This window comes from Loa loa (genome assembly GCF_000183805.2).
Source record: "Loa loa unplaced genomic scaffold supercont3.7, whole genome shotgun sequence".
Classification (NCBI taxonomy): Eukaryota; Metazoa; Nematoda; class Chromadorea; order Rhabditida; family Onchocercidae; genus Loa; species Loa loa.
Genome location: NW_018108187.1, coordinates 258,785 through 269,998, shown reverse-complemented (window position 1 = coordinate 269,998; position 11,214 = coordinate 258,785). Strand labels below are relative to the sequence as shown.

General features: G+C 33.2%; 3 protein-coding genes across 3 annotated transcripts; all 3 read right to left on the bottom strand.

The window, feature by feature from the left end:
• Nucleotides 1–1,767: 1,767 nt before the first annotated feature.
• LOAG_16541 (GRIP domain-containing protein) lies at nucleotides 1,768–5,603 on the bottom strand (the record flags this gene model as incomplete). The annotated part of the gene is made up of 9 exons (XM_003144561.2): nucleotides 5,364–5,603; nucleotides 4,562–4,744; nucleotides 4,278–4,368; nucleotides 3,921–4,008; nucleotides 3,430–3,581; nucleotides 3,107–3,181; nucleotides 2,495–2,627; nucleotides 2,140–2,258; nucleotides 1,768–1,940 (listed from the first exon to the last, which is right to left on the bottom strand). The coding sequence occupies exons 1-9, from the start codon at nucleotides 5,493–5,495 to the stop codon at nucleotides 1,768–1,770; spliced, it is 1,146 nt and encodes a 381-aa protein (XP_003144609.2). The 5' UTR covers nucleotides 5,496–5,603.
• A 608-nt stretch (nucleotides 5,604–6,211) lies between these two features.
• Nucleotides 6,212–8,391, bottom strand: LOAG_16540 (GRIP domain-containing protein; the record flags this gene model as incomplete). The annotated part of the gene is made up of 9 exons (XM_020449194.1): nucleotides 8,237–8,391; nucleotides 7,952–8,032; nucleotides 7,812–7,882; nucleotides 7,572–7,670; nucleotides 7,233–7,319; nucleotides 6,960–7,091; nucleotides 6,602–6,781; nucleotides 6,385–6,479; nucleotides 6,212–6,308 (listed from the first exon to the last, which is right to left on the bottom strand). The coding sequence occupies exons 1-9, from the start codon at nucleotides 8,337–8,339 to the stop codon at nucleotides 6,212–6,214; spliced, it is 945 nt and encodes a 314-aa protein (XP_020307315.1). The 5' UTR covers nucleotides 8,340–8,391.
• An 860-nt stretch (nucleotides 8,392–9,251) lies between these two features.
• Nucleotides 9,252–10,576, bottom strand: LOAG_09031 (hypothetical protein). Its single transcript, XM_003144560.2, has 3 exons — nucleotides 10,477–10,576; nucleotides 10,048–10,197; nucleotides 9,252–9,886 (listed from the first exon to the last, which is right to left on the bottom strand). The coding sequence occupies exons 1-3, from the start codon at nucleotides 10,549–10,551 to the stop codon at nucleotides 9,740–9,742; spliced, it is 372 nt and encodes a 123-aa protein (XP_003144608.1). The 5' UTR covers nucleotides 10,552–10,576; the 3' UTR covers nucleotides 9,252–9,739.
• Nucleotides 10,577–11,214: the final 638 nt, after the last annotated feature.

The following is an 11,214-nucleotide window of genomic DNA, read 5'->3' as shown; positions in this document are numbered from 1 at the left end:
AGATATTACAGGACAGTAATGAAATTAAGTTCTTACACCATCAAAGATATTTTGATTGGATATTAGCATTAAAAGTATTCAGGAACAAATATCGTCTGCGATAATTGCTGCTATTATCAAGGATGCGCCAAACTGATATTTGTTAATAGGGAAACAGTTGCTTATTCGTTAAGATAGGACCTTTTACATATTTGAAAAGTAGTAATAAACATCTTTTTATTATAAGGTATCAAAAAAACAATGCCATTTTTCTTCTAATCAATCATTTTAAATCGTGATTCAATTAGTTGGTTACAGTTGGGAGACCAAAATATCGCGGGATTTTTTCATGCTCTCAGAAGTCTTTGGTAATACTAATAACAGGTGTATAGTGCGGGGCAAATGTTTTGGCAATTTGGGTAAACCAAGCCAAAATGAAATCCTGTACTGTGTCTTGTCTTGCTGAATTGTTCAAGCTGATAATCTTCCTGATTAGTTCATTATTAGTAATTGTAAAGTGACCATGCACTTATCTACAACATTTAGCAGTGATGCTTAACCCGATCTGCTAACCAGATATTCCATTTCTCAATGTCTCATCTTAGCGTAAAGCGACTTGGCGAACTTGGTGCAAGAATCTCCGAAAGAAGGTACGTGGTTAATAGTGAAATCAGGACTGATCGCTGGGCAACCAGTCAATAAAACATGCGATACCGAGTTTCCTAATTCGTTGATAGGAGACTTTATAGGACACGTATTTTATCAAACTTTGACACTACCTAACTGTCCTGAGTGTAATAAAAAGTTATCACCAAGAAAGCACTAATAAACCAACAAAGTACATTTAATTTGTAATTTCTCTATCCCCAAAACGGATTCAATTCTAATCTCACTGTTAAAGACGAAACTCTTTCAGTAACATTGAAAGAGAAATTTCTAAGATAACGCACAACTTCGCCACCAAAAATTAAATTCCCAAAAAAAATTGAAGCTAAAAAAGCAGCGCTTTAACATTCATATTTCGAATTAAGTTACTATAATCAAAACAGCACCTCCCGTTTTGTATTTGTAGTCTTAACTGCGTCCTTTGATTAGTTGATTCTATATTGCCTCTTCATTCATTCTTTAAGTGATGAAGTAAAACGACAATAATATGCAACGAAAGAACTCATAATACAGAAATTCCCAATACACATGACCTTATGGTAGAAAAAATTAATTACCATAGAGTAGGAGAAAGTTACAACCAAAAATATCAACCCTAACACAGGCCAGCGAAAAATGAAATCGATATAGAGCAGATCGAAAACATAAAAAACAAAGTCAGAAAATTCAAAACTTAGGTTTGTCAGAATATGATACTTGTTTAAATTACTACAAATCCAAAAGATCTCGAACATTTCCTTCTGGAACTGAAAGTGAATATCAAGTCCTACCATAGATCTCTAGAATTGCAACAACCTGATGAAAGTTGGCAACAACTAATACAGAAGTAAGAATATTTAGAAAAGGAAAAACTAAAAGATATTACACAGTTGAAAAAATTTTAACTTTCCAGTGGAAAAGCCTAGAAATAGTTGGGAATTTATGAATCTTCTATTGAGGAACATAAACTAAAAAAAGAAGGTTGCATGTAAAGTCTTTTGTCCCGCCATGGTTTTCTATAACTGACAAAACCTTGTTCATTGGAATGAATAATCAAGATCCACAAGAAGTTCCTCTTTTCAATCTTATTTTTACAGTACACGGATGCGTCTACTTCAATATCACCAATTCCGGAGTGTACCACTACAGGTTACGTTTCTCAATCGCTCGCATTTCGGTTACACTTAATTTCAACACAGCACCTATCGCTTTCAGGATGTGTTTACGACCGGAAGAAGTGTCACAGTGTAGCAATTGAATAAAAACGTTCCGTAAATACTCCATATTTGAATCAACACTTAAAAATTTCAGTTTTCCTGGAATGAAATTTGACACATAAATGTCATATGGAACAATTCGTAAAGATTTTCAACGCTTAATTTTATTAATCAAAAAGTAGGTGAAGGAACCGTTGTGTAGCTGATATAGATAGGAACGGATGTTGCAAGTGTAATTTACAACAAGAATGTGGAAATACCTAAAAGGAAGAATATGGAACTTTAAAAAACTACCAACCTTCCAGGATCCTGATCTCATCCTTCAATTTTTCCACCATTTCGAAATGTTGCAGATCTTTAGTGACAGCTGCTTGGTGAATATCGCGAACATTTAATTCTGCTATGTGCATAGCATTTCTAAAGGTCACGGAGCTCAAATTATTTTGCTTTACTTTGTTTTAGCCATTCATATTCACACAACAGAAAAGAGTGAAAAAGAACTAATAAAGAGTTTTCCGAATTAAAGAGTATAATTTGAACCATTTAGAAAAACAGCGACATCTAAAGTTAAATATAGTTGCTTCAAAAGGAACTTTGAGCACAACACTTACCCAAACCTAAAAATCTCCCTAAAGCGGAAAATAAGTAACAACCTTAATTCAACTATTTGTCTTTCCCTCTTGACAAGCTGCTGTTCGTAAAATATGTTGCGAGTTTCTGCGGCAGCTGTAGTTCCAGGGACATTGAAAAGAACTTGGGTACTATTCGGTGAAACTGATAAACATTCTAAAGCTTAAAAGTACTGTTTAAAAATGCAGATGACTGGCACGATTAACAAATTACATCAGTAGTCGAAAATGGGCTAACCATTAAAAATAAAAATATGAAAGATGTAATATAACAAAAATGATGGTTCTAAATAAGGATACTAAGTAGCTTTGCGATATTAAAGAATAATTCACTCAAAAAATGAACAGTTAGTTAATCGGCTTTCAGTTAATACGAAGGGAAATGGATAACTGAAGTAAAAAATTCAAGCAAATATTTAATTTCAATGATAATTTGCATCGTATATAATTTAAAAAAAAAGAACTTCTGCCCAGAACCAAAAAACTTGAATAATTGGAAAGTGAAAGTGAATTATTCGCACACTTGACCTAACAGTCTTCGAATTAAAAAAACTACGCAAAGCAAGAACTGCGAAACGCTATGAAATGAACAATTTATTATTGATAATTGCATTTATTGTGGTGCTTTTGGCTTACCTGAATGGTGCTCATCCACGACACTGGAGCACGAATCGACATCACTTGATGAATGATCATTTACACTCCGAATTTCTGCAAATAAAGAAAAAAGTTTACAAATTATTAGCATTTATAAGTTTCGCTATAAAAAAATTAAAAAATATTAAAAAGAAAATTTTAAATTGCCAATATTTTAAATGATCTTATGTCAGAGGAATACTTCATGAGTGGGTATTTTCAAAATTCATCTGAAGGATTTTTTCTTGAAAAGAAAGTAAAGGTTAAAATAACTGAGTTATGGTCAGTGTATTAAAAAGGGACACTGAAAGGAAACTTGATACCTCCAATTCGTTGTTTATCTGTAGAAGTATTACTTTCAAAGAAGTCGTGTGAGTGACTTTGTCGATATTTCACGGGTCGGAATGAAGTATCTTGTGGAGGATCTACTGGATCAACATTTGGCTGGTTTCTTATTATTGAGTTTAATTTCGCTCTGGAATTTATGAATATTGACTCCCATCGAACTGAGTAAGCTTTTCGAATGAAAAGCAAAAAAGGAAACGCATAATTACCAATCCTTGTACTGAAATCTAAAAACTCATTTAAAAAATGAATTTTTTCCGAATAAAGCTGTTATGCAGCCATGGAATTTCATTAATTCATTGCCTCCCTTTATTTACTAAAAAAAATAAGCAATAGCGATGAAAATGTCTGTCGATATCTCTAAAAATGTTAAAAGTTAAACTATCAAATCAGGTTGAAAAAAATAAGTTTCAATATTCTTTCCCAAAATAAATCCATCTTTACCCAATTGTAAAAGAAAGGAAAGTACTTCGTAATTTCCAACTCATTTTCTTTTTCTGCAAGGATATCCAGAGCCCGGATACGTTGCTTTTGCATTTCTGATTCCATTTCGATCACTGAAAGCATGAGCGGAAATAAGAATTGGTGGGACCAAAAACAAGCAGAAAATGAGGAAAAAATTGAAAGCTTAAATAGATGAAAGAATGAAATATGGAGAAGGGAAGTGAGAAAAATGGGTGAAATAATGAGAGTTCTTATTATAAAGAGAGTTTTTTCAAATATTGTTAAGCTAAAAGCAATTCCATACTGAGATATGACTAACGAGAAATAATGTGTGTGAGATGGATAACTTGATATGAAATTTATAAATTGCAAAATACCTGACCCTTCTGATGCATTTGATTGCGTAAATCAGAAGTCGAATTTTCCTGCACCCTTTCCATTTCGATAATTTTTAGTTGTAGTTGGGCTGTTTTCTGCAGTATATTTCTATTCTAATAAGCCAGATTATAAGCAATATATTAGTACTACTTGAAAGTAGTTTCTTAGAATAAAAAACCTCAAATAGCCCACTTTTTCCTAAGGTAAAATTAAATCTTATCTGGAAAGTGACTGGATTTTTACAAGAAACGATTAAATCAATCGTTTTTTTTCTTTATAAAACCTCACCTCTTCGTAGCCTTTTTTTGCATTCGTATAATCAATTTCAAGAGAATGCAATTTGTTATGAAGCGAAGTCACAACTGAACGCATATGTCGCAGGTCTACTTCTGCCGCTGCACAAGATGAGCATTCGCTTACAGGTAACAACGATAATGTATGTGATATCCCTGTACTTTCCAAAGCATCATTCTGGAAGATCAAAATTATAAAGCTGTTTGCTTTATGCCAATATCTGGCGTTTGGTAAAAGCACTCAAAACTGGATTTCTGACTAACTTCCTTAACTGTTGTACTCATCTTTTAAAATTTCATAACGTTGTTTCTTCAAATGATGCCTCTTCTAAGCCAAAGAACTTTACAGCCAACACCAAATTCGCATTCATATGAATTAAAAGGATATAATCAGAGTTAGTTATTTGTTTGACTATTTTCGATTACCAGTATTAAATGCCGTTCGGAAAAAAAACTATTAATTAAGGAAAAAAAAACTATAATAAAAAATCGCTTCGCATTTCAAAGTAGTATGCACATTCAGGTCTTCTTTATAAGCAGTATTAAGAAAAAAAACAAAGTAAATCAAATATTCAACATATTCACAAAGGAAAAAAGTTAAATAAGTGAATTCTGCTGACGCGAGTAAGAAATAGAATCGCACATTTTTAACACTGAAAGCGGCCATCTTGCGACGTTAATTAAACAGCGATAGCAACAATCTATCTAATTTCCGTGAAATGAGTCTAAGTTGTTTATTATATAATAAACTAACAAAACATACATGAAAATGAATATGGAAATATAAAGGACTGTACCTTCACAGATCTGCTTTTTAGTATTGCTTCAGCTTTCAGCTTGTAGTTTTCGAACTCATTATTCAGAATTTCATAACGTCGCTTTTGTTCACATAAAGTTTCTTCTAGGCCTAACAGCTCTGCAGTTAACATCAACTTCAAGCTGATGAAACTAAACACAATACCAGATATTCAAAAACTTCAAACAGACAATTTCCATCTCGAAAAATTCGGACACTTCTTTTTTAAGTAACTGTTTGTATATTCCATGACTTTATTCTGGCACGAAATCAATCCAAAAAAAGAATGTACCATAAAAATTGACTATCTTTTTACTATTGCGTAACTTCTCTGCACTTTTTATGAAATTCTGTTCCAGCGATTCGAAATCAGTAGACTCGTCCTCAATTTCTTTCGTTGATTTTGAAGCCTAAGCGCAAGAATTATGTGAGATTACATAAATCATTATGCATTTGAAAAATAAAAAATGCTGGGGAAATAAACTTCATAAATTCCGGCTGGCAGCGTTTTCTGTTTTATGAAATCATCTTATTCTATAAACTTGTCAATAAGTACCTGAAGAATAATAATGTAAGTAATGCTTCGAAATCGGAGGCATAAATTCTATTTTATTTACATTAGCTCTACCATATTAGGCACTGTCACTAAACAGAATGATGAGTTTATGCACACACTATTGTTCTCGCCTCGTGTTCTCCCTCTAGAAAGATTTTTATCAATTCCAGTCGCTCTATGACTGAAAGCTTTTGCATAAATTTATAATAAGTTTTCAAAACTATTTAAAATGAAATCAAAATTCGCTAAAATTATGAGAAGCAAACATACCTCGAGAAATGCATTCTTATCTTCTAAAGTCTTATTTTTTTTTCCAGCTGATCCACTTTATATTGGAGTTCTGTGCGAATTCTATTAAAATCGCCAATTTCAATCGACATTTCCTGAAGCCTATATTAAAATTTGCCATAAACTAAAGGTACCGTAATAAATACCAATAAAGTTCTTCCACATTTTGCACAATAACCTTTGTTCTAGTTCACGTAGACGGCTTTCCCTCTCTGTATTCACAGTCTCCATCAGCTTTCTTTTTAGTTCGGCGATTTCATTTTTATTGCTTTCCTGATGTGAATTTCGTTTAAGATTTCGAAAAAAAAAAGCAAAGGAAAAAAACGAAAAAATATAAAGACTCAAGTTTAACAGACATATTATTTGTGCTTCTTAAAAACAAAATGAAGTTTCACCTTTACATCTTTAAGTTCACTTTCCAACACTTTTATAGATGGTGTTTTCTTAGCTCTTTTCCGCCAAAATTCTATTTCACTTTGTGTTCGGCTAAGTTCTTCTTTCAAAAAAACAATGTCCATTTCGAGCACTTTGGATACTTCTTCTTTCTCATGCAACTTTTGATATAATTCGGATATCTGCAATAGGAATCATGGTCCAAGGTTTAAAGTAAAAAATTAAGCAACTAATCTAATTTTTTAAACAATTATTAAACAGCGATATATCCACCAATAAGGAAGTCGTAAAGTCACTAATAATTATGGTAGTCTTGTAATTATAGTAGTCTTATAATGAAAAATCATTGATATTTTATACCCGTTTTTCAAGCTGCTCCGAATTGATGCACTCTTTTGCATACTGCTGTTGAATAGCAGCCAGAACAGAACCATGGTCCGACAATTCTTTTTCACGATCTCCTTCTATCACTTTTATTTTTGATCGTAATTCCTATAATTAAATTTAACAATTGGAACATGCTTATAAGAAGTGGAATAGCTGAGATAATCGAATTCTCAATGCATCCAACATTAGCTGTTACAAAAATGAAGACCAGAAATTCAAACAAATCATCCGAAAAAAATATTTTACCAACAAACTATTTTCCAACTTTTCAGCTTGTGCCTCAGTCTCGGTAGCAGCCTTTGTCAGCCTTTCCTTTAAAGTTTCATTTTCAACCTGTAAGTACAAGAAAAGAAGTTAAAGATATTCTGATTAGTTTAAGTTAATGAGCATCTATGAAAATTTCTTGCTTGGCGAAAATAAAAATGCAAAGTGAAAATCACAATTACTTCATGTACAATTTTTGCTATGAAACTCAACTCATAAAATTCTCGATTTCTCATTAAAAATAGAAATCAAGCATACATTCAGCTCCAACTAATGATTAACTTAAATTTGCCAGAAGTAAAAAGTTTTGCTTCCACTTACCAATAAAGCTTTTCTGTCATACAGAAAAGCTTCTTCCTGTCTATTTTTTTCAGTTATTAATACTTTTAAAGACCTTTTTAGTTGCTCCATTTGGTTTTCCTAAAAAACAATCATTATTGTAGTATGCTTTTCATAATAATCAGAATGTGGAAACGCAAGTTTCACATGCAACTTTCATTACTTTATCCAAACCCGAAATTTGATTAAAATGATGAGAACAAAAATAACAGTATGTAAAACCTCAGGAAGCTCCTCGTCCTCTGCATTAGCTCCAAGAAGAGACGCTCCACCTTGCAAATTAGTTGTAGTTTCTGTAAGAAAATTGATTGCTAATTCAAATTATGGCCTCTGAAAAATTTCATTTCAGAATTTAAACACACCTTGCTGTAGGCCCAAAACTTTAACTGCTGTCTGCAAAGCATTCCTTTCAGCGTTGAGTCCCTTGTAAGCGCGAATCAAGTCTGAAGAATACGAAATTCACTGACAGCAGGCCAAAATTTGAAGAGGAAAAATTACATGACATTCGGAAACCCCTCAACAAATTAAAATTAGAAGGGGGCGCAAAATAGTTACACGTGCAAAGCATATACCTTTCAGACCTTCGTGGTGGTACGAGAAATTATCACTTTTGAAATTCTGTCATTTCTGATAAAAATATTCCAAACCTTTCAATTTATTTTCATAATCAGCAATTTGAAGCTGCTGTTCCTCAATTCTCCTGATAAGGTCTGATCGTTTCAGTCTCACCTTGTCGTTATCCCTCAACATTAGTGTCCTCGTGTCTCAGACGCGGATATAGACTTGGCAGAGAAAACTACAATAGGATGGGTAAGCTGAGTTATATTTTGCCTTTACATTCGCAAGTAATTGCAATCTTGTAAAACTACATTTAGAAGGAAAGGTTAAGAAATCCCAGCAGTTAAGCGACGAAAAACTTTACTGATGATCGAATACCTCTTATTACTTCAAGAAATTTCACAAGCATAAAATATTTTTTGAAAAACGATCCCTAAATATCATCCGATCCGACCAAAATCCGATCGAGCAATGAAAAAAGACTACTTTGAAAACTGAGCTTCGTAAACCACTTCTGTGTATTCAAAACTAACGAAGAAAAGCTACTGAAAGCAATTCTGAAAGTCGACGTGGTTATATTTTCGACTGTGAAAAAAAAACTATGGTGAAAGATGCCACCCAATACTAAAAGACTTTGGAACTGTCTAACTGCTGGCTCTAACACTAACATCACATTTGCGGAATGCAGATTTGATTCCAATAAGTATGAATTTCAGGATACAGTACAGAAATCAAATTGAAAAAGTAATCGTGGTAGCACAACTACCGCACATTAAGAACATACAGCGTCACAACGTCAGTAAATTCTATCACCAGTATAAAACAAAAGAAAAGTAAAAAAAAACATAATTCTACCATCAAAACAAAAATGAGCGTTAGGATATACGTAACACATATATGTAATACCGAAAATACTCGACGTCGTTACCCTGTGAGGATAAGTGACGACAGTGGTTAGGAAGAACTTGAGGAACCTCGTAAATTTACGAAATCCCAAAACCACAATTGCGTGACTCTGAAATACGCCAAGTAGTGAAAGATTAAATGAAACAGCCTTTCAAAAGGCATCGAGAGTCAGTTTCGAAAATAACCTTCGTAAAGTATGGTCCTCAAGCATACGGACGAAAAAAAGCCGAAAGTTCTAAAGGAAAAATGCAAGTTCCAACAAATTATTGAGCAACCTGACTATCATACAGAAATAAATATTAGCAAATATCTAATCGGTAAATGAAACTCAGAAATATATTAAATGGTTTTAACAAACATCATTAAACTGTTAACAAATAACAAAAGATAGCAATGACAATGGTTCAGTGCCACGGTTAAAAACAGAATGGTTAATAACTACAAAATTCCATGTTTATCGGAAGCAACAAGAATCAAGATATACAAATGATTCTTTTTTTTACAGATTTAAATAATATGTATATAAAAAACCATCTGGTCATAAACTTATACATTGCAAACATAAAAAGATGCTGATTCACTTGCAAACATAAAAAGATGCTGATTCACCTCTGTCAGCCAACTATAGCAATATTATTCCAAACTCTGAATCGGCGAAATACTACCCTGAAGCAACTATGACGGACTCAGTAAACGTGAACCATACCATATAAAAACACCCAGAATAAAATATAAGTGAATAAACCAGATATTAATGAATGTGTCAGTGATAAACTTCGATTCATGAAGTAATTCTGCCACTCGAAATTTGCTTTCATCTCCCAAAATAAGGCCTGTAATAGGAAAAACTAAAATGAGGTAGTCAAAAATAACTATATGCGGTTTTCAGCTCAAGAAAATGCAATACTGTTATTCTAAATTTGTGTATAAATGACCTACTAAAATAAAACTAAAATAAATTAAAGTAATACTAATCTAATCAGCAGAAAGATACCTGCAAAACAACAAGGATAAAGTAGAAAATAAATCCAGATACTCCAGTTAATCCAAGAATGCCGCTGGCCATTCCTGATGCAGCTGCTTGACATGTCCTTGAATACTCCAAAATACCAACGTTATGTCGCATGGCTACCTCACTAAATATCTGCAATAAATTGTTCGTTCCCAAGTGATTTATGAGACATAAAGTCAAAGGAGAGCTTAACTGTCAGCTTGTAACAGTTAGTTAGCATGGTTAGGGAAACCGAAAAGCCGAGAACTGTTCTATCCTTTTCTGAGCATCGAATGCACGACAAAGGATCGATATTGTTATCTGTGCACTCAAAAGTGCTTAGCAAAAATAAATTATCATATGACAAAGTAACGATAGAACATTAATTTCCTGAAGTATGAAAGTCCGAAATACAGTAGAATTAGCACATACCGTTACTTGTTCCACGTTCTTTGTTGTGTTATTTTCACTGGCTGAACGTCTGGTACTTCCTATTTGTGGTGCCATACTGTCAACTTATATCTACCTGAAATATAACTGCATTGTTATACTGTCCTTAGACATTACTTCATTATATGTCACTTCTACTTATGCATACTTAAACAATATACTATGACCACCTTTCGACCTCCGTACCAACGTGACAGCGTTCATACTTAACAAAATCTATTGGAATGTGTGCTAATAACAGCACCCGTGTATACATCATTATGTGTTATATTTCTCTCCCTTCCTCTCGTTCCCTGAATCTCCCCTAGTATCATACTCCCTCACATAACTTACCAATATCTGTTACCTTGAAAACCTGTCTGACCTCAACCCCACCTCAGCTAAGCACCATTAGAACCTGATCATACGATCCGTTATATTTCACATAATATTTGAGGGAAATAGCGGAATCGCACTAGGTGACCAAGGCCAGTGGGAGACACAGTGAAGTTGACAATCTCATCGGTACATATCGGTCATCTCGAATCATCGGATTGGTGTAACAATTAAGCGGTTGATAATATTGTGACAATGCAGTACCCATAGTTAAATGTTTTCAGAGGTAGAGAGAATGGAAGTATTTGAGTAGCACTTACTGTTATTCTTCATGTCTCAAAGTGATGGAACTGTCCATTATATATATATATATATATATATATATATATATATATAGTAGTAGTA

Coding starts and splice junctions, on each gene's coding strand:
- LOAG_09031 (XM_003144560.2), bottom strand. CDS start 10,551: ATGGCACCACAAATAGGAAGTACCAGACGTTCAGCCAGTGAAAATAAC. Junction 10,198..10,476: donor AGAACGTGGAACAAGTAACG/GTATGTGCTAAT, acceptor AATTTATTGCAG/ATATTTAGTGAGGTAGCCAT. Junction 9,887..10,047: donor TTATCCTTGTTGTTTTGCAG/GTATCTTTCTGC, acceptor TTCCTATTACAG/GCCTTATTTTGGGAGATGAA.